This window comes from Mastacembelus armatus, chromosome 1, assembly GCF_900324485.2.
Source record: "Mastacembelus armatus chromosome 1, fMasArm1.2, whole genome shotgun sequence".
NCBI classification, from domain to species: domain Eukaryota; kingdom Metazoa; phylum Chordata; class Actinopteri; order Synbranchiformes; family Mastacembelidae; genus Mastacembelus; species Mastacembelus armatus.
Genome location: NC_046633.1, coordinates 3,161,645 through 3,184,637, shown reverse-complemented (window position 1 = coordinate 3,184,637; position 22,993 = coordinate 3,161,645). Strand labels below are relative to the sequence as shown.

Here is a 22,993-nt window from a genome sequence, read left to right as displayed (position 1 = left end):
AGATACGATTCATGAAAACATCGAAAGATCTACGATTATTAAAAATAGCCGATAGAAATGTCCCTTATTTTCCGAGTAAAAACACAGACATTGTCCTTTAAAGTAGTTTTTCAATTGAAAACACAGCTGAGTGGTGTTATAGTGCAGACATGCTGCAGACATGCTGCAGCCAGACTCCCATGTTGGGCAGTGCCGGACTCCTTGTCTGTGCTGCAGCGCTGGAGGTGCGCTCTGGGTGAAGGCAGCAGCACGTGTCATCTGTCCGGTGCTGGTCCAGTACTTCAGTACTTCGCAGGAGGTGCCAGCTCAGCCCCTCCCTCCTGTGAGCTGCAGTCCGCAGTAAATGCAGCGGCTCCCGTCAGAGTGCAGCACACTGCAGTCTCCATCACACTCCTCCCTGCGCTCCCCTGGCAGGTGGAAAGGACGCACACGGGGCCGGGACAATGTGAGTATCAGAGCTTCTATATTTCTACTTCAATTAAATGTCACGCAGGTAGATTTGATACTTAATAATAATAATAAAGATTGTATGATATATATATTTTTTTATTTTACTAAGTGATGCGTCTTTTTTTAGCGACTTTTCTGCGGCGTCTTCGGCATGAAAAGTTTTTTTAATGCGTCATTGTTCGTCTATATTCATGGAAATCTGACATCTCACATTTATTACATGCTGAAAAACAGAACGACAGCACCGATAGAAAGTGGGCTGGCGATTGTGTTTATGAAGCATTTTATTCATCCTTAAAAACCCTAATTTCTCCTCAACTGCCTTGGTCTTAAATCCGCTTTGGCGAATGTTACAGAGGATGTAACGATGGCTGCTCCTCCATGACCTCAAAACGCCTTTGCTTTTTAAAAGACGGAGCCTGATGATGCAGCAGATCTCTCCCTCCCCTCTTGCGTCGCTCTAATAGCAGGGAAACGTGTCCCATTTCATCTCTGCAGAGCAAACGGCGGAATGCACCACTCTGACTGGCACGGGTGGCGCGCACACACGCACGTCTCAAATCCAAACTCATCAGAACCTGAGCTGTTTTATTTTCCACTGAAGACTCCAGTGGTTCTTTTATTTGTTCCTGTACAGTCAGAAGATTCCTAAAGCATTTGCCTGGTTATTTTTTTTTTTTACAGCTTGTTAAAGTTATAGCAACTTTTCTCATCATGTTCACCCTTTTCTTTAACTGCCTCACTCCTCATGTTTGGATGTTTTGTCCTTGGTTTGAAATGTGTGATCTGCTTCCTCAGGGCTTTCATCTCTCTCTTGGGGATTTTGGTCCTAGTGGTTTCAGCTGAAGGGAGTGTTGGGTAAGTTCATTGTTGCAGTCAGTTCTTCTCCCTGGACACCCAGTTTCACATCCGAATCTAAATTAAATGATCACAAATTCATTTGAAGGACACTCCTTTGTCCAACATTTCCCCACTGGGATGAATTTAAATGGCTTCAGAGCAGTATGACACAGGGGTGATGAGTCAATCATCTCAACACCCAAGTTCCAGCCACGACACCATTAATCTGCTCTTATCACAGCTCCTGTGCTGCAGAGATTTTGAGCCCATCCCGCCATCAGTGAGGTCGGGCACCAGATGTTACCGTCACCAAACAAGACATTGCATTGTCATGCCTCTGTATTTCAATGAGCTGTTGTGTCCTCTGGCCTCAGAGAGAAACCTCGGGTCTTCACAAAATGGACGTTTGAAAACAAAGGTGGTATTACTGCAGCTGTTGTTGCTGCTGCTCGACTGTGGAGCCGCCTCCAACAAAGTGTCAGAGAAGCCAAATCAGTGCATGTGTTTTAGTCATATTAGTGGCATGGCACTAGTCAGTTCTCAGCTTTGGTCCAGACAGAAATATGTGATATGTATTGACTGACTTCAGTGAAATCCTGCTTTTGCATATGAGTTTCTAGCATGACTGTAGTCTCTTAGTCTTTTGTTTTAGAATAGATTGTATTAGTATTTTAAAAAGCTTCACTCAGTTGTTAGAGGACCAGGCCCTGTCTTCATCCAAAGTTTCCATCATTGAAATAAAAAAGGACATTTGTTGGAGGAAAGTTAGAAGTATGTGTGGACAAACATATGGCTAGAAAAAAAAAAACTAATTCCATTCTCATTATATTGTAGACCAAGTACCAACACCAGCTTCTGCACAGAGTCAAAGGAGTGTCTCGAGTATGAGCTAGTCTGCAAAACGGATGAGTATGAGGTGAGTATGAGTGAACCGCACACACACACACACACACACACACACACACACACACACACACTACATGTTTGTCAAGCTTTTATTTCTCACACAGTTGGTCTCCCATCCTCCCTGTGTGTTCAGGTGCGACACTACAGCCCCACTCGCTGGGTGTCAACAGATGCTGAAGCCTATTTCATGGGAGTGGGTGCAGCCATGGCCTTCAGGAGACTTTTCCAGTACATCACTGGAACCAACGAAGGAGGTCAGGACAGAACTGCAGAGGAAGATCAGCCTCTGTAGAGTGTTTGTGTTGCTTGTTTTCGTTCTGAATGTGCACGTTCTGTGCACAGGTGTTCAGATGGAGATGACCGCCCCTGTCCTGGTCAAGATCCCAGAAGAGACTAAAATGTGGGAGCCAGCCATCTACACGCTCAGCTTCCCGCTGCCGGCAGCCTATCAGGACAAGCCCCCCACACCCACCAATGACAAGGTGAGCTGAGCCTCATGGGGGAAGAGGGAAGACAGAGAGCTTTCAGGTTCAGGGTGAGGCTGAAGGTGAACAGAGATGGTGAGCTGGCCTCACTAGACAAATGCTCTCACCCTCTGTGTGTAATTGGATCAATTATTGCTTTATGATCAATAAACAGTGTTCAGTGCAGCTGGCTCCGGTGCTGCAGAATGGAAACAGTGCTGCTGTGCGGTATCTGCTTTACTTCGTCTCCTAGAGTTGTTTTATTCATCTGAGTTGGTAGAGAAATAAAATACTCAAACTTAGAAACAAAACTGAATCAACAAAATTAAAACTTAATTATATAGTGTAGAAAAAACATTAACACATACATATCCTATTGATTTTATTTTATTTTAAGTCCATTAATTGTTTACAAAATTTATCCCAAAAAGCTTGTACTACATTTTCTTTAACATTATTTGTGAACTGCATAAAGACCTTCATTTAATCTACGTACTTTATGTAATTACATTTGTGACAGTCATTTGAATACTGTGCAACATTGATCTTCCAATACTTCCCTTTAGTTGACTTTTCAAAAATGTCTTCACTAAGCTTAAGTGAATTTAAAAAATCCCAGCATCTCTCTGTAGTCACTGGGTCAGTCTACTCATCTTAATAGTTTCACTTTCTTTTAGTGCGTCTTCTTGGAACAGACTTTTCTTTGTGCAGTGTTTACGGTGATGTGCTTGTTGTTTGCTCATGTTCCATCTGTGTCTGTCACAGCTGTATTTCACCGAGATGCCGGAGATGGATGTGTACGTGAGGAGTTATGGGGGCTGGATGCTGTCGGTCACTTCTAGGTTTCACGCCCACATGCTGACCAAAGAGCTGGAGCGATGTCGAGGTTCCTACAACCACAGCTACCACTACGGAGTCGGCTATGACAGGTAATCCACACATCCACTATTTATTTTCCCCTTTGTTTTTTGGGGTTTTGTACTTGATATTTGAAAAACAACAAATTGTTTTTATTCTGCATAGTTTTCCAACATTTGGCTGCTAAACTCTTTTGGGTGTCACCTAAATGACATAAACAGTCTTAATGCACTGAAGAGTTGCTACTGAGTTTAAATGACAAGTGCACAAACCTAAACTTTACATTTAATTATTAGGTGGGGCAGCAGCTCCATGATGAACATGATTCTGACTCTGTGTCTGTGTCTGTGTCTGTGTCTGTGTCTGTGTCTGTGTCTGTGTCTGTGTCTGTGTGCCCGCAGTCCCTTGAAACTGCTGAACAGGCACAATGAGGTATGGTATGTGGCCGTCGGCGAGCCGGTTTGCACTGACCCTCAGGAGCCGACCCCTGCACACACACCCAGGCCGACTCCGACCGACTCACCCACAGCCTCTCCCTCTGACCCCCTCCCACACACACACTCTGATTCACTTTCACTCACTCCCTCCAACTTGTCCTCGAGTACAACAGTCAACTCCTCTTCACAAACAGCCTCTGGCACACCTGCTCTTCCCCCATCTAATGCTCCACCAAGTCCTTCATCCCACCTGCCTGCTGAAGCTGCGTTTGACCATCCCACCATCTCCGCCCACAACCTGTTGGACCAAACGACCAACTCCTCTGATCCCACCTCTGGAAGTCCATCCCTGGAGCCCCTGCCTGATGCTGCCCTGTGGAACAACACAGCCCACAGCTCTGTGGACACACAAGCTGACAGTAACCCTGTGGTCGAGCCAGATGCCGCTCATTAACTGCCTTCACGTTTGCTTTAAGCAGCCATTCCAGGTATAACATGGAATCTAAATAGAAGCGAAACAGTTGAGTGAATGTGTGTAATAGATGGACATGCTGTTCTCTTCCTCCTTATCTCTGTGTTCCTGTGGAATTCACCAACTCCTCTTTATGGCACTTAATGTTTAACTATATGTTCTATCACAGCTTTGCAGCTACAGCTTCCTGTATCAGCAAACACATGCCTGTACACTTTAATGCACAGCAGCCTCATCACTTAAGATCTATATATATATATTAGTTAGAGTTTAAGGGTATTGTATTTATTCCGTCTGCTGAAGACAGAGAACAGGTTTGACCCAAAAACTAATTCAGTATCTAATAATGGAAATCTGTGTGTAATTGATATTTAAAATGAAAGACTAACAACAAATTGGTGAATCATTACAACTTCAATGTACATTTTTAACATAATGCTAATGCTAAGATGAAATTTCTAAATTGCAAAATTTTTATTTTGACAAGTTCGTTTCCTGTTTAAAGCTAAGCAAAACAAAACAGCAGTAAATATTGTAGTGTCTTTAAATTACAGTTAAGTCAAACCCACTAAAGCGTAAAAATTTAATATGTACAAGAATTGTTTGGTTTTTTTTTTTCTTCTAATTTACATCAAAATGTTTCAGAATTTTAAAAAAAATGACCTGGATGAGCACAGAGCAGAGGATTCATACACAAGTCTGATCAGCTGATCAAACTAATGTTTATATAGGAGGTATCAGTTATTAAATGACATTAGCTATCTGTGTGTCTCTAAGGTAGAAGCTGTATGCTAAAAGGAAAGTGCAATAAATAAACCATAACAAACTACTGGACTTGTATTGTTGGTGCCTTGGGACTGATTTAAGTTGTTTAAGCAGGTCATTGTGTGTAGGATTTGAAAATTCCTCACTGTGGTCTTATCTGGTGGTGGGATCAAGGAAAAACTCACCTTCACCTGCTTGTTGAGGAAAATCTGTCCACTAAACTTTGTCCAGTCCTGTGAAATGACCTTGTTGTCGACCTCACTTTTCTCTCCAGTCTTTGTTGGTGGCTCCAGGACCTGCACCTGCTCCAGGTAGGCACTTTGTGTTAACAAGTTTATGTGGTAATATCGGTGTTGTATTTTTACAATTGTTGTGCTGCCCCCAAGAGGCCAGAAATGTATTAATGCAGACTTATAGACGTATCTGCAAACAGATGCAGCAGATATTAGTATTAAGGTTTCCATTGTGAGCTAAAAGTGAACAGCACCACTTTTCCCACCACCAACTGAGACTGTGCTGCTGAGACTCCTCTAAGAAGCTGGCTGAGAGCTACTGGTCAGGACAGGTCAGTCAAATTTACCCCAAATGTCTGAATGTTGTTGCCAACCCCCAACTAGTGTCGCATCTTCTGCGCTGCTCTCAAAGTGTGATCATTCAGTGTGAGGAGGAACAGGTCGTGTCAGTGAAACACCAAACTAGAAAAAAACTGAACACAAGTCAGGGAGGACAAAGACTGAGGAACAGGAATGAAAGATCGAGAGAGCTTGAACAATGGAGTTTAATCCTGTTATTTCGTACATCAATGCTGGTTAGAAACACACCAGTTTAATTGTGTGCACTTTAAGTGTAGGGATGGGGTTTGATAGCATTAAATCTGAATGCAGTTCCAAATCTGCTTATGGAATCTGAACCATTTTGACTTCCTTTTAGAAACTTCTTAGGTAGTTTTGTTTGCTGGAACATGAAGACATCTTAGTTAAAGAAAACAAACTGTTTTGTTTTCAATTAGAAGTAGGCTACTCCCCCCGCGACCCAGAATCCTTACTTAGACCAACTAAAATCACTGATTTCTCTAAGTAAATGATGCAGATGGTGAATTTGCTGTTTCTCTGCTGGATGTCACACAATGAAGTGTAGTACCTGAAGCAGACTGAGGCAAACTGCTCATCCCCAGGTTATCAAAAATGTCCTGTGACAAATTATATTGCTAGGACCTAAATATTGTATTTCACAGCTGCTGCACTGACTTAACCATCCTGTTGTCTTTGGGTCAATTTGACCCATTTTCCAAAGTTAATGTGATAACTTTGGTTCTCTTCCACATAATTAACTAAAAATGACACGGATGTGTAAAATATATGTTCATATGTTGGAAAGAAGTTGACTAAAAAGGGAGAACAAAAGGTGTGTAGTAAATTTGAAGACAATACGACACACCTTTTGTCTTCACGGGTCAAATTTACCCATTTTGTTTTGACTGCTTATAAAGCATGAGGTATAAAATGATCACCAATTTTTTACTTTCACCTTTTTAGTGAACTTGTTTCCAACATATTAACATATATTTTACCACATATTAACTTTTGAAAATGGGTCAAATTGACCCAAAGACAACAGGAGGGTGAAAACAGTTAAGTAAAGCTGCTCCACCATATTAAGTCCTGCAGCACCTACTGTGCCTGTTGGCACATTTGTATACATCACCATTTATTTGGCAAATGTTTGTATGGAAGGAAAACATGAAAGCACACTATGTAAGGTATAAGCTGAAGGAAAGATGCCACAGACTTTAGCAAATCCAGTTATTTTACCAACGTGGAACATGCTATCAGAACCCATCCCTCACTGAGTGCAACAGTCCATTTAAGTACTGGGACCACACATATGCTACCAGTTCAGTGCACAAAAAAGTTTTGTCTTTAATTGGCATCTGATGCACCGATGTGTACCTATTTAGTTAAATCAAACCACAATTTTCCAAGGTGCTAGTTTTCTGAAAAAGTTTAGGACACATCCAGTAAATAACCATTCATGCTGTGGTACTCATCTGAAAACCACGGACACATTTACAGATCTTTGACTCAGTTAAAAAAAAAAAAAAAAACACAAAGCTGCGTCTGCTCTCTTCATCATGCTCTTATGGCTATCCTAATTTTGCAAAGCAAGTGTGCTGTGATCTACCTGCTGACAGTTATTGGTAGAATTACACTTTACATTTGTACAAAATAAAGGTCCTGCCAGTCACTCTGACATGAGAAGGCATTTTCTCTGTTTGGCTTAAAGTAGAACAACTGGCATTCTACTTCAGGGCTTCAGTCCACAGAGCCAGGAAGGGATTAGACAGTAATCATATGTCTGTGTTTCTCAATAAACATAATAAATGTCACTTTTCTTCTTAAAGAAAAGTCATTGGATGAGTTTGTACTTCAAACAATGAAAGTATAAATAATGAGACTTTTTAAAAGTAACTTCCTTGTGCATTTAGCCTAACATTTTACAAAACCTTGCTCTACCCTCTGGATTTAGTGCCTGTTTTCTGTGTAGGCCATTAAAGTTGTGCTGTTAATTTTCATGCACATAAAGGGGAGTACAAAAACATCTTTAACCTTTTGTATTTCTAGTCAAATCTGAGAGGTAAGGTGTGTGTGTGTGTGTGTGTGTGTGTGTGTGTGTGTGTGTGTGTGTGTGTGTGTGTGTGTGTGTGTGTGTGTGTGTGTGTGTGTGTGTGTGTGTGTGTGTACGCACGCCTAAAGGCTGATCTGTGTGCATATAAATAACAGTATTTCAAGACTGACTAGTTTTCACTATAATTACAATTTGATTATAGTGTTTTCGTTAATCATGTGTAGCTGTGATGTTGTGTAATGCTCCTCACTTGGAAATAACTGCCTTCTTAGTAATGCTGGCTCTCCTGCTTCCTCCTCCTCCTCCAGTGCCTCCTCCTCCTTGCCAAAGATGGCTAGGAATGGTGAAAGCATCCACACTCATGCCCATGGTTTTAGAAGGGATGGTACTAAACTGCTTCCTGTCTGAGCTGTATTTGTAGATGGACTCCACCTGGGTGGAGCTAATTGTCCGTGGGCCCATGCCAGCCAATCGTATAAGCTCCTGGGAGTCGGGGTTCATGGTGTAAACGCCCCTGAACTGGCAGCTGGAATCACGGAAGAGGATGAGGAAATGATTGGCAGGACTCTTCTCCATCTCCTGAGGTTGGTACATGGTGGAAGTAAGAGAAAAGACAAATGCAAAAAATCATATTGACATTTTAGTTTTCATCTACTACAAAATACTGTGATTAAGTAAAAACTGAATCCTCTACCTCAATGATCTTGTTTTTTTGTGTCTCATTGACCTTCCCAGCCAGGCAACAGCGAGACAGAGCATTGTGAATGATAAATTTGTTGGACTTGAAGCTTGGTTCTTTGAAGAGCTTTGGACCTGGAGATACAAAATACAATGGTAAGTATTTTTGATAATGGAGTAGTAGTACCCAAAAACAGATATTTACTGTGTAGTACTATACCTGTGTATTCCAGGGCAGGTGAGTTTCCATTGGAACCACTCTCCCAGTCTTTATCTCCATTCTGATTGGCCAGTCGACGTGGCGTCACACATCCTGAAGGTGAATCAGGACGGCTGCTGCAAAGTAGTCAAGCAATGAGCCAACACACAGTCATGTACTATACTGAGGATACAAAGCACACAAATGCGGTCTGCAAAAACTGTGTGCTAAACTGAAGCAATACGAGCATCTTCTTTGGTATAAAAGCTAGAACCTAAAAAACTGGCTGTAACCACAAATCATTTAATTTACATGAGCATAACTCAAGGAACAGTACATGTATTTTAAATGCCCTCGTGACACAAAGTATCATCCAGAACTAGCTGTAAAATAATTAGCATTTCAATAGCATGTTTACATGGTATTATTGAGGGCTCATGCAAAGTTTAGCACAGAATTAATTCTGGCACATTACATTTACCTAATGTTAGCGCCTTAATGTGCACAGCTACTTACAATTAGCATGTAACATTCTTAAAATCTAAAAATCATACTAAGAATTTGACGAACCAACTCCTTACTGCTGTACCATGGAATCACTGTGGCTAAGAGGTAAACACATGACGTGCAGCTTTGTACCTGTGGGGTTTCTTATTGGGGTCACTACCACCTTTTCCTGGATCATCTGTCGCTGCAAGGTTGAGGGACGAATGAGAGTAGACTTTGGTCAACTTAGAGCCTGGAGAAACAGAAATGAAAACAGTTTAGCCACGTGAATCATACACTTCACATATTTGATTTATTGATTACTTTTCTTCATGTTTGATTTTACCAGTTGTTCCCTTGGCTGGACTCAAAGACAGCTGTGTTTCCTCCCTGGTCATGCTGCGAGGCCGAGAGCGGGCTTTCTTAGCCGAAGGTCGTCCTTGATTGGAGGATTTCTGCCGCAGAACTTTGTCCAAGTCGTCCATGATCCGGAGCTGTTGCCGCCGTGCGTACTCCCCTCGTGTGAAATCTCCACGGCGAGCTGGAGTAGCAGGAGGTGTGGGTGAAGGGGAGGTAGTGCCAGCAGGAGGCGTGTTGGAGGGAGAGGCCACTCTCTTGTCCATGGATGCTGGCCTGAAACCAGGGAACCAGGTTCAGTGTTAGTTGGCACATGTACAAATTGTGAAGCACCGTAGAGTTTTATTTAGTTTTATTCAGTATTCAGCGCACTCTATGAACTATGCCAGCCACATTTCTAAATGTGGGTATTTTACCTGTTTTCCCTTTCTTGCTCATGCCACTGTCTCCTCTTCTTCAACTCCTCAGTTCTCTTCTGCTGTCTTTCCAGGAAGAGAGCTTTACGTTGGGCCATCTCCCCCTCACTATGTACATCCTCCTATAACCACACATGCACCAGGTAATGTACCCAAAGACTGACAGAATTCATCTGCATAAAACAAACCCCTCCTTCTCCTCCAAGCACTAACCTTAAAGAAGAATCCTATTCCTCCTTTGGCTCCCAGCTCATTCTGTTCTCCACTTGGTTCTGAAGTCTCTTCTTTTTTGGATTGAGTTTGCTGTTCTGGCAAATCCTTGGCCTCCATGGCCAGATTCAGTTGCTCTATTGGATCAAAGGGATCTGTGCTGAGTTCTCTAGCAGGTTCTGCAGCAGATTCTGTGTGGTCGCTCATGGAATCAGAAGAAAACTCCTGTCCTTCGTCAGTTGGTTCATCACTGCCCCCTTCTGGTCCTCCAAGAGATGACAGTGACACTTCAATCAGACTGCAGTGCTTCCCTGGATCTGCCCCTCTCCCTCCTTCACCTGTGCTGTATGCAGCAGACAGAGACAAAGTCTCACTCTCAAATGAGCACTCTGAAGGAGCACCAGAGCTGCTGCCACCAGTGGCCCTTTTACGATCTTGTGTGGGCTGCATTAAGACCGGCAACCCTCCGACAGCTTCTACATCCTCCTGTTCCAACTCCAGGCTGAACTGGGTGGGTGTCTCACTAGAGCCTGTGTCCGAGGTGCTTTCATCAGGGTGTGGCTGTTGGGTGATCTGAGGAGCCTCTTGAGGAGTCTGAGGTCCACCTATGCGGAAAGAAGAGGTAGTCTGTACCTGACACTTGCTGGGGGACACACGCCTCAGATGAGGGAGGGTGTCCACATTCTGAGTTGGTGTTAGGACACGATTAAGTGGTGGGAACTTGAGTTCAGAAGGCCGTGGATGTGGCTGATGATGTGGACGTGGATGGTGTTTGGGGCTGCGGGGAGCGGAGGAGGAGTGGATCTTAGTGCGAGGAGCAGGGCAGGAAGAAGAGATCATAGTTTTTGGTGAGGTGGAAGAGGAAATAACGTGAGAACGCCGTGATGGAGAGGAGGCAGAGGAAGGATTGGTACTAGCAGGAATCACCCAGGCTTTACTCGTGCTCCGTGTGGGAGTCTTGGTTGGGGTTCTTGGCGGTGTCTTTGTTGGGGTATGAGGGGGAGTTCTGGGTGGTGTTTTGGTGTTACTTCTAGGTGTTGATTTTGGAGTAGTTTTGGGTGTATTTTTGGGCCTTTGGTTGCTCATAAGTTGCTGTTGCTGCTCTGTAAGCTTCTGCATGTCCCTCTGTAGTGACTGTAGAGCATCACTCAGCTTCTGCACCACTTCATTGTACTCCACCAGGACAGCTTCACCTGCTTTCTCTTTTGCTGGGTCTTTCTTACTGTCGATAGAGAATGTTACCTGCTTCTCCAGCCGCGGAGGATTGGATGCAGATGGTTTCTCCTTCTCCTTGTCGCCATCTTTCTCCTTTTCTTCCTCTTCCTTCTCCTCCTCCTGTTTCAGTTGCTCCTCCATGCGTGTAAGACGTTCCTCCAGAGTGAGATTATCCTCCTCCGCTCCCTCCCCTCCTCCCTCTCCTTGCTCTCTTTTCAGCTGAAGAAAAGCTGTTTTTCCAAGCCTCTGTCTATGCTTGGCAAAGATGGCTTCAATGCGTCTTTTTTGGGCTTCAATGCTTTTGCGTTTTTCCTCTAGACGAGCCCCCAACTCCCAGGCCTCAGAGCCTGGTTCAGGGCCCCGGGGGCCTGGGCTGCCCTGGCAGCTAGATGCCCCTGCTGGAGTGGAAGGTGTATGTGGAGTTCCTGGAGTTGTTGGGGTAACAGCAGAGGCAGACTCCTCTCCCGGAGCAGCGGGGTGTCTTCTTCTGTTGTCTCTGCGCTCAGCAAAACTCGTCATTCGTGGACTATTGCTGGTGCTGTGGTTTCCCTGGCAACCGTTACTGGGTCGGATATTACCAGGGGCATTTCTAGGGGTATCATCCGATGCTTCAGAGGAGTCGACACTGCCATCTCGTAGTACAGAGTCATCATCACGTGACATATCAGAGGATCTTCCTGATCTCTCCCTCCTCTCTCCACCTCCTTGCCTTTTATTATCACCCACTTCTCCTCCAACAGGCCGGTAGAGGACTCCAGAGCGAGAGGGAGCAGAGCTACTTAGTTGGGGATTATCCTCTTCGGGGGAGTGCAGGAAGAAACCAGCAGGTGCTCCTTCAGGACGTAACCTGGGCTCCGGTCTTCCACTCAATGCACCTCTTCCACCTTTGTCTGCCATCCTTCCCTTCTTCCGATCTTTACTGCTGGGAGTATGGACCACCTGTAGTGCCTCCTCAATGGTTGGCAGTTCTCCCAGTGGTGCCGTGTGGGCATAAGGGCCCCAAGAAGACCGCTGTGATGGGGCTGAAGCACTGACCAGATGGCTCAGGTCCTCTGGAGGGCTGTATGGGACTCGAGTCATTCCTGCTGCAGTCACTGGTAACATCATTGCAGGGATGCCGGTGGTGAGGCCGTCCGTGCTGACAGAGCGAAACACAGAATCTATTGGGTTTCCCATCACAATGTCAACATCACTGTCCAGCCCAAATGGGATGCTGAAAGTCACTGCTGACAGAGGACGACTGCAGAGAGGCGGGTGACGACGGACGAATGGACGAATGGACGAATGGATGGGGTTGTGCCAGACAAGTATGGAAAAGCAGAAACCACAAAAGCCAAAGTAAGAAGATTAAAAAAACTTAAGCTAAAATATGAATGCAACACAACATTTACTATAGAAAGTGTATTTACCTGATTTGTTTCTTTGTCCAATTTTTGTTTTCTGAAATAAAACAAAATATAAATGAGTCCATAAGAGTCTGTTTCCTTTCAAAGAAACACATTTCTCTCCATTTCTTACCTGGTGACACTGGAGTGGAGATGGGCACAAAGGGTTGTTTGAAGATAAAGGAGGGAGAACCACTGAAACCAGACAAAACAAAAATATTTCAAATGTAATGTTTCACATAAGTGTGTTACAGCTTTCTAAGATTGAAACATTTATGTCTACATTTTCTTTCTTCCTCTTGGCTTGACTGTGTCAGACGTTTGGTATGATTTAGTAAGGGTTAAATTCAAATGCTGCAGTAGTTCAGGATCAGTAGTTAATTCCTGGTAACCTTTTAACAAATCTGCCAGATCTAAAAGGATCTTTACACTGCCAGTACGAACGTAAAAATGTCTGTTTAATTTTAGGCAACAAATCCAGGTGGTTGTTAAAAAGCAGCGTAATGATACCAGCAGAGAACACAAGCAGTGTTTCTGTACCTGTTGCTGTTTGCACTGACAGGACTAGTGCAGTCCAAAAACCCTGAGACATCTGAAAGACACAAGTTCTACGATTTCACAGGCTGATCATCGATATGATATTTACCCATCAATATTTTAACAGACAATGCAACAATACTACAGGCATGAGGGGCAAACTGTATATCACACACCTGTGAGGTCGATGGGTTGTATGGGCTGGACAAAATCAGGCTTCTTAACCTCAAACCACTCCAGCAGCTCAGCTATGAAGCTCATGATGTTCAGCTGAAGGAAAAAGGCACATTATTACTGTAGGTTACCAAAAGGGGGAGAGACTTGTGCATGATGTCATATTTCAGAGGCAGATTCAGCAGATGTGATTTTTTGAGTGTTGCTAACTAACATTTAGGGGGACTTTGTAAAAATGTGAACGGCAATAATGCTTACATGCAAAACTGGGGGAGCGTAGAGCAGGTCCTCCACAGCCAGGGGGCAGCAGCTCTGTAAACTGCTCTCACAAAACTCCTTGATCAGCTGCAGATTGTAGAGACTGTCAGCCACTGACATAGTGTCCTTCAGACACACATCTGGAAGGAGGGGAGGCAAGAATACATAAACATATTAGTATGGAGTGTGTAATGTTCATATATGTGTAGTTTCTGTCCCCAAGCAAATATCAAAAATACAATATATGATTCAGTTCAATGTGTTTTGTGAATTAAAATATAATGTTGAAATGATTATACAGATCTATTAACAGGAAAAGTTTCAAGATTCTAAATGAACATAACGTATCTTTTTTTTTGCATATTTTTTTTAAATGCTGGACTCATCACTTAAGCTGTTCCAGTGCTTGGATACATACATCAGCCAATTATAAATATTTAATCTTCTAACATGAACTTCTATGCATGTGTGTACCGTCTAGATGCAGCAAGCTGGGGCAGTAGTAGTGCAACACAGCAGCTATAGCACAGCCATTAGACAGATCTTTGACCGCAGAAACCAGAGGGAAAGTAGGAGTCAGCTTAGATTGCACTTTGTCCTTCCTGTAGCGTATCTGGCAAAGAAAAAGAGGGAAGGAAGAGGAAGAAAATAAGAGACAGAAGATGGTAGAGGTGTGCCAAGACAAGTAGGAAATAGCAAATGGGGGAAGTGAAAAGAGAAGCAGGACCATACATATATGAAAATAGATGTACATTATTCGTACAGTATATACAATGACAAAAGAAATGCAAAACCAGCTAAACTGGTCCTTCTTTAGCCAATAAATGAAACCACGGACTCAAACGGCAAAGCCAGCCAAACTCCAGGAAAATTGTAAAGAGCAGAAAACCCACAGAAACAAAGCACAAGACCAGGGATGCCTCAACTAATATTTACACACATACACACCAACCAGAGGCTGCAGCGCAAAGCTTGAAAAGGCTTTACAAAAAAAAAAACAAAAAGACATAAAACTAAAAAGAAACTATGTCTAGAAAAATGTCAGTGATCTTGAGTGAAAATGAGAAGGTGTTTTTGGTGGTGTCCATGCAGCAGAAACAGGCACTGACGACACTGTGACCCTTCACTTCTAACTAGTTCAAAGGTACATAATCAGAACAAATCTGAATTTCTATCTGCTTTTTTAAATGTGCACATGAGATAAAATACACCCCAAAACAAGACAAATGCTGCATGTCTAATTGCATCAGCCGTAACACATGGTGAATGGTGTTGTGCAGCCATGTTGCAGGAGGACCAAACGGCAAGTTCAACATTAACATCCAGATTTATTATCCCTCCTTTAACGTGGCTTCATAACGTGTTAAAAAGCTAATGAGTTTTAACTGATCCATCCAACCTCAGGGTTGGAGTGGTGTTAGTTTGCAGTCAGTCAGTCACTGGTCAGCGTGTGAGAGGTGTGGCGATTGGTCAGTCTGTCTGTCAGTCAATGTGTTGCTATGGGAGACATGGAGGATGAGGGGCGAGACAATAGCGAGGTGTTATACATTACCACTGGTGGTTTATTCCCCGATTCCTTCAAACAAAAAGCGATAGCATGCTGGATGGGGGATGGCAGAGAGAGGGAAACAAGCATAAATGACAAGGGGGCCGATCATTATGGGAACCGCCACACCACAAAGTCACATGGCACTGCTCAGGGAGAGAGGAGCAATGAGAGGAGGAGTAAAACGAGGAGAAGGGAACAAACAGAGGGAGCACAGGAAGTTTAATAAACAGCGAGGAAGTCATTTCACTTCCCTCCCCACTGTCCAACATCTCCTCCTCCCTCTCAGCTCTGATAATCTGGGCAGTTTGAGATGAAACCGATGACTGAATGTAAGTCAGAAACACCCTCAGTGTCCAAAACATCATCAGTTAACAACAATAAGCAGTTACAGGACATTTCAGTGGCATTTAAATGGTCAGTTAAAGGGGCCAGCAGATACTTCAATGACATATCTGTCATACAAAAAGACACTTTTCATAACAGGACAGGTATGTGTGGCATTTCCAGCAGGCACAATAATGTCAGCCATAGCAGATGGACAGACTCAGGGAGAAAGATAGACAGGAGAAGAATACACTTACGGGGACTAGTTTCCAGTACCAACGGGTGGACTGACACTGCCAGAGAGCATGGCATGACAGAGACACACCAGGGGAAAAAACAGAGAAGCAGAGCAAGGTCGATGTTAGAAGCTTCAGCAACATGACAACAGTAGGTGAAACACTGCTTCATGGCAAATCATCATGCATTTGAGTGCGAGTGTGCTCTCCTTACCGTTTCCTGAGCAGGCTGCAGGTCTGTACATGTCTGAGACTTTGGAGGCTCCTCTTCTTCTGTGTTTTCTCTTAACTTCTGGTTCAGCTGTAAACACAAAACAACTACTGTTAAAGAACAAAATATAAACAGAAAGCTGTGCAAAAAGTGGAACATTGTCTTGTCTTGGTTTTAAACTAAAAAACTGTGAATCTGCCCTTTAATCACGACTGTGAACACAGAGCGCAGCATCATTGTTCGTCCTCTCACCCTGTTGACCCAGAATAGCAGAGCATTTTCCCATGGAGCCCCGACGCCCATTTGCTCCGCCTCCACCGCCATCTTCACCTGGCCCACCATCTCTTTGGCAGCCAGTGACATGAGGGCGTCAATCAGAGCCAGGTGGGATTTCTGCACCAATCAGGGACAGGAGGGGCAGTTTAATCAATAACATAAACAAGAACTGATCAGGAGGAAGATTCTCAGATTTGGAAAGTGTGTTTACAAAAATATTAGTCCAGTACAGTTTTGTATTGCTAGTAATTTACTTGAGTATTTCCATTTTAGGAAGCTTTGTAGTTGTACTCAAATACATTTCATACTTTTGAACTTTTGAATGTTTCAATTTTCTGCTTGAGAACATCCACACAGCAAGGTGCTTCACCAGGGCGGCATCAGATGGAAACAGCCTCAGCTGAAAACATTTGAATGAGATTTGATTTACTGGAGAGTTGAAGATGTTTTGATGATGTTTGAAAGTCAAATAGGTCCATTAGACAAAAAAACACCATGACACTGAAAAGGACAACAAAGGAACAGATGGAAAGAACAGTGAGTGTGCATTGTGGTGACAATAAATGTAAGTATTTCCTCCACCACTGTGAATCCAGACTGAAAGTAAAGCACATGCACATAGTCTCACGTACTGTCTTGATCGGGACTTTGCTGAGGTCCTCCACAGTGACGTCTGCATCCTGGACCTTTGGAGGGAAACCTTTCTTCATGAGGAACTGCAGCAGGGCCGTGTTGTCGGCCGGGGACTCCTGTGAAGCTTGCAGAGGTACCCCGTGTGCCTGGGCCAGCAGGGCCTGCGTTCGGCAGTAGATCTCCGGGGAGAGAAGCAGCTTGGACACGGCCGGCTTAAGGTGCTCTTGTTCATACTGGTCCTTATAAAGTGGCTCCCGCAATTCCACAGGAATGTTTTCTGACAGAGACAGAAAGAGAAAGAAACTATTGTTTGAGCTTTTTAGCAAAGCAACATGGCTGTGGTTGCTCCACTACGTTGGTACAGGCCGAATGAAATTTGTCCAGACATTCATGGTCCCCCAGAGAATGAATCCGACATCGAACCAGCATGTTGACATGTTTAGATTATAGTGAAAAGCTTTTTGGATGCATCATGATGACATTTTGCATGGTTCCCAGTTCCCTACCATTAACATTTCCAAGTCCTCACAATGTTTGTGAACTATCTCAATAAATAGCAACAACATCCCAATATTCTGCTCTTCAACTGGTACAAATTTGTGTACAAACATATACAGAAGGAAACAAACTTCCTACAAACTCAAGAGCTCAGAATAAATATTTCAGTGCATGGTGCCAGTTCAGAGTCCGCTCATTACTGTGGGGAGGTACACATTCATCTATTAAAAGTTCTTCTAAGCTGCATGTGAGAAGGCACAAGACCATTGAGTTGATGGTGTAGATATTTCTTGCCTTCATGCAGAGATAACAGATGGGAATAAATGAATCAGCATTCCTCCATTGTTCTCAGGGAATGAGGGGGATGCAGAGAACTGCTTTATCAACATATTGTTCCATGCGGTAGAGGTCACAGAGGCCCCTGCCAAGAGTCTGCAGCCTCCCCATATTATCTGTTGTGGAAGGGAAAATGAAATAACTACTAGACAGAAGGGAAGAGATTTCCCCACATTGGAATCTAAGTGACGGTAAGTGACAGTATCTGACTGCTGCAAAGAATAATGCCATCATCTGCATGAAGAGCCCAGCTAGGTTACCCAGACATGAATGTGTATGCATGTCAGGCAAGTCTCTGATATGGACCAAGCTCAGACCAATGATAAGTGGGTCATTTCAGAAACACAGAGAAGACACACAGAAAACACACACTTTCCTGACTGGCCCATATTCCAACTCTACAGCCTCCGGGCGGCTGCACTGGGGCTCAGGATAATCCTAAAGATTGGACTGGACTTCTAGTAGGGAATATCAGACTCTTCATCTCTTCTAATTACTCTTTCAGTCAGTCCTCTTTTTTTTCTATGCTTTTACCATGTCCTTTCTACTTCTTTGCACCCACTATGACTCCTAATGAGGCCTGCAACTCCTCGGTCTTTCTTTGTCTCTGTGACCTACTGTTTTTAAGCCTTTCTTACGTAACTACCTCCCATCCTCTCCTCCTCGTCTCTGCTCCAATGAGGAAAAAAATCCCTGCAATAAATTTGAAAATCTACTACAAAAACAAGAGTTTGAATACACACTCCACTGCAGCGTTGCACTTTGGAGTTAAACCCATGTCTTTCACACTCTGGGGCACCAGGAGGAAGTAGGACTGCCATCACTATGGAAACGGTGGAAATGGAAAGCGGTCATTCTGTCCTGATCACAGCGGAGGCCATGAGACCAGACTGCAGATCAGGACCCAGCTAACCCAGTTAACACAATACTAATGTAATATGGAACAAACAGAAACAGTCCTGTGGAGCTAAGACATTGCATTACATGTTTACACTGCATAACTTTTACAACAACGTTCTAACACATGCAAACATATTTTTTGAGCTGCAACTAATGACTATTATATTAATATCTCAAAACTTTTTACGTCAACTATAAAGTGTCTTACCAGAAAAAAAGTAACACTGTCTCTGGATAATCTGCTGATCTTGCTGTGAGCAGATGCATATTTGTCTTTGCATCTCTAATTTAGTCCTGTTATTTGGTCAGTTGCAGTCTCTTTAACATCTAAGCTGTTTTATGAGTCAGGATTACATCAGTATATTCTCTGCTAATTTATTCTAAGTCTATTTCATGTTTGGTAGTCTATGTGTTTTAGATTTGACATGCTTCCACTTGACAAAGTAAACGCGTCTTACTAGCATCATAACAGTCCTAGACAGTCCTAAAGTGTGTGATAATAACGATAAGAAACCAGGAAGAAATGTGTCTGACGATGTGATGGTTTAAAGTGGTGGTTCTTCGGCCGTGTCAGGTAGAATAAATCTGCGCAGCATTGAGAGCATGTGTGGTGAATGAATCCCATATGTGGTTTTATTAGTGCAATTTTCTTCGGGGCTTCCATTAAAATTCTATGAGGCCCCACTGGGCTTTTTCCAGTTGACAGACAGTGAAGCCTCCCTGCTGAGCGGCTTTCAGCTCATCTCTCCCTCTGTCCCACTGACTCGCAGACTGGACTCAAATGCAACGTGAAATTCTGTCTAAAGTTATTACTACAGCAAAAAAGTATCATGACATTAATGACAATGCATGCTCACTATTGCAGTTTTAGTCTAGAGTGTGACATCACTGTTAGTCATGAGCGTGCACGCAGCCAGTGTCACATCATTGGTATCCACACTGCTATGAATAGACCGGGGTGGACAAACGAGGAGAAAGAGCATAGACAGTGACCAGAATTAAGTCTGAAGAGAAATGAAACATTTTTGTTAATTATGAAACAAAAATGTCAAATATCATATGATGTCAGGATCTCAAATGTTTTAAATTCAATATATATTGAGGTTCTGGATTATTGGGCAGACAAAATGATCTGGGAACATCTACCGTCCCTTTGCTAGTTTTTTTCATGTATAGATTAGAGATGTTATGATAGATACATAATGAAGGTAGCTATTGATTGCAGCTCCAACTAGAGGTGCCTTGCAGTGTGATGTCATCCAACACATTACTGCCACAAGCTGAATCAATAGTGTCAACAAAACCAGTTTCTAAGCTTCAGGGAGGTGTGATTTATAGTCCAATCTATATTCCTACAGATTTACTGACCACTGAAAACTGTTCTAGAGCATTTACATGGACAAATATGTGTCTACACTACTGACATGCAGTATTTTGGAAATAATGTCTAAAATATTCTAACGCACTTAATTTGATGCATTTGCGTCAAATAACACCTGAGACCCTCCATTGTCCTGTAGTGTGTCACCTTCACTATACTGCCACGAGACGTGCGCGCGTAACACTGACACAAATATCATGCGGACCTGACCTACATAAACTAAACACATCTTTTTATTCAATTAGAGCCTTTAAAGCCATTTGTTCTTTCCTGCTGAGCTGCTGAGCGCGTGCACGGGCCTGATGTGGCGGTTCTGACAAAAGGCTTTGTGTCACTGCTGCAGAGATGACAGACCCAGATCCCAGATCCTGCATCACTGAGGAAGCCTCACATTCATCTTAATAACTGGATGGAAATCTGATTGAGTAATATGGTAAAATACGGTGTCGGCATCAAAGCTGCACAGTGAGGGGGGGCCGAGCAGGTTCATTACAAGCATCAGGGCAGCGGTTGAGAGGAACAGATGCTGGAGGTTCCCCGGACGCCAAATAAAACCAGAAACGTCCAACTCCGAGCTCCATATATAGCAGGGTAAATTATTAAGCGCCCCACCCTAGCAGCGCCTCAGTGATGTGCACAGCAGAGTCTACCTGCGGAGCCGTATGATTTCGACAGCAGCCACCGGACGCTGGCGCAGATCTTGGCCCGGTTGAAGTCGTACTGGTCCAGCGGTTCGATCTCCGGCACCGAGAAGGTTTTCTTCATCGCGCTGGGAGAGTCCACCATGGCCGCGCTGTGACGCACGGAGGACACGGAGGCAGCAGCTGCAGCACCGCACCGGGAGGATGTGAGGAGGCGGGATGGAGGAGGGGAGAAGGAGGAGGACCCTGTGATGCAGACAAGCTGAAACAAATGCTGAAGCTGACAGAAAGTTAAACAAAGGTTGGCTGATATTAGACCTGAGACCTGAATCCAACATCAGTTAAAAGATATGAGGAAGAAAATACCTCGTTTATGTCACCAACCGGCTCCACGCCCCCATAAGCGTCACATGTGGACCAATGGGGATGTTCCCGAAAAATTTGCTTTTCAAATCCTTCATGTGTCTGTGAAGCGCAGCAGCAGCAGCAGCAGGAGCAGGTTTGATATTTGTCACAGCCACTTGCTGAACGAGAATTCATGGCGACAACAGCGTCTGAGGGCAGTTGGGAGCAGAAACGGCAGGAAATACTAGTCCACCTCATCCACACTGAGGTGCACTTGAGCAAGGCATGGACTGCAGGCCACAAAAGACCCGGTGAACGCAACTGTGGAAACAAATTAAGCTTAAGGGACTGAATATGAAGTTTACAGATTACACTCTGAACAGAAATCTTCAAATGTAATCACCTCCACTTTCATCACAAACCATCCACACAGCAGAAAAACTCACACATCGGTTTTCCCTGGATGTTTGAATCCATACAGTCAGATAACCTACAGTTTTTTTTTTTCTTTCTTTGTATTTGGTCAGTGACTAAAATGATTAATGATACAAAGTGCTTCCATCACTGACCACTTCTCTACAGTATAATAATGGGCACTTAGTGTGTCTCTGATGGTATTCAGTAAATCTATGGCGATCAAACCTGACAGAATAATTGACATCCTACATTAGACGAGGCCGCTGGAGTGTAGCCTGCATATGGAGAGCAGCTCTATGGAGGCCCAGAAGTCCAGGCCTCTAAAGCAAAACCTCTGAAGTGCTGGTTAACAAAACCTCTTTATGCTAAGGATCCCTAAATATGGACTATACCACAATACTGAGTCTGAACATGTATTTATTTTTCTTAGATTTACCTGTAAGTCAACAGCTGCACAGTGAACTCATTCCAGAGTTGACAGTGTCTATTACTAATGCATGAACAGCACACTCAAGTTCAGGTATAGATTGCAGCTATAACAGAATCAGGAGGGGGCCATGTCACAGAAGTCTGCACAAGACAGAATCCACTCAAAGGTTACGAAACTAAATGTAACGGCAGAGGAAATGTATTATACTGTCTGTGTAGATCAGCACAGCCACAAGTGAAAAAATAAACATCATGCAGCAGCACAACTTTCAAAGTGTCTATTCAGAGGTTAACAAAACAAGCACCAACAGTGAAACCTCTTTTTTTGAAGTGATAGGTTATTATTGTATATTATAACATCCTGTTCAGGTCTACAGGTCACAAAAACAAGACAACAGGAAAACCGTGCTGATCACAACATCAAAGCTTCTAATTTGCTGCTCGGAGTCAAAAAGTCAAAACATACAAGTGAGAGGAAACCGCAGGAAATGCCTCAAGAAAATGTGTCAACTACAAGAAACTCAGTCTACAAGACCTGGAGGAGGGAGCAGGGCGGTTATGAGTTCACAAAGGTATTTTATACCCATCTAAACACACTGTTGCACAGAAGATGATCTAACATGAGTGAAAGAATGAACACACGAATGAATGAGTGACTAAGCTCCTGGTCAGCCTTCACCGGACTATGACACCACGTCGTCAGTGAGATCCTGCCACTTGCTGCTGGGCCCAGCTGCTGTGGGAGAAGTCAAAGCAGAAGAAAAACTGCTAAAGTGCAAGAAACAAAAGAAAATCAGTTTGAAAATCAGGAGCTACTAACTACCCCCATATGTTTGAACTTTGTGCTGTGTTCAGCAATGGTAATGCACCAACGGGGCCCAATAGTGACAACAAAGCCTCTAGATTTTACTTTAGAATCTTTTTCCTTGGATTTCCCAAACATTGTTGTTTCACATGTCAAACATCTACACTATTATAACGGGCCTAGTTCACAGCTATGACACGTGCAGATGAAATCATTTTGACAGGTGACAGAAAAAGCACAGCATGAATAATAAAATGAATTAAGGCTGTTTTCAGTTCAG

General features: G+C 43.5%; 2 protein-coding genes across 7 annotated transcripts; one reads left to right on the top strand and one right to left on the bottom strand.

Moving 5' to 3' along the window:
• Nucleotides 1-362: 362 nt before the first annotated feature.
• On the top strand, nt 363-5,156 carry soul5l (heme-binding protein soul5, like). Its single transcript, XM_026303590.1, has 7 exons — nt 363-445; nt 1,249-1,308; nt 2,125-2,206; nt 2,330-2,450; nt 2,539-2,678; nt 3,426-3,589; nt 3,920-5,156. Coding segments are annotated over exons 1-7 (1,059 nt in total). The 5' UTR covers nt 363-443; the 3' UTR covers nt 4,410-5,156.
• Nucleotides 5,157-5,956: 800 nt separating this feature from the next.
• On the bottom strand, nt 5,957-21,030 carry LOC113128333 (calmodulin-regulated spectrin-associated protein 3-like). 6 transcript variants are annotated; one of them, XM_026303583.1, is made up of 17 exons: nt 20,727-21,030; nt 16,961-17,238; nt 16,305-16,445; nt 16,056-16,142; nt 14,207-14,345; nt 13,733-13,872; nt 13,477-13,570; nt 13,304-13,355; nt 12,897-12,958; nt 12,788-12,818; nt 10,167-12,618; nt 9,954-10,075; nt 9,527-9,813; nt 9,334-9,433; nt 8,716-8,831; nt 8,512-8,630; nt 5,957-8,396 (listed from the first exon to the last, which is right to left on the bottom strand). In XM_026303583.1, exons 1-17 carry the CDS (start codon nt 20,860-20,862, stop codon nt 8,064-8,066), a joined length of 4,689 nt encoding a protein of 1,562 aa, XP_026159368.1. In that variant the 5' UTR covers nt 20,863-21,030; the 3' UTR covers nt 5,957-8,063. The 6 variants fall into 6 exon arrangements, with proteins under 6 accessions (XP_026159368.1, XP_026159369.1, XP_026159370.1 ...); XM_026303584.1 differs by having other exon boundaries at nt 8,716-8,828; XM_026303585.1 differs by having other exon boundaries at nt 10,167-12,516.
• Between the last annotated feature and the right edge of the window lie 1,963 nt (nt 21,031-22,993).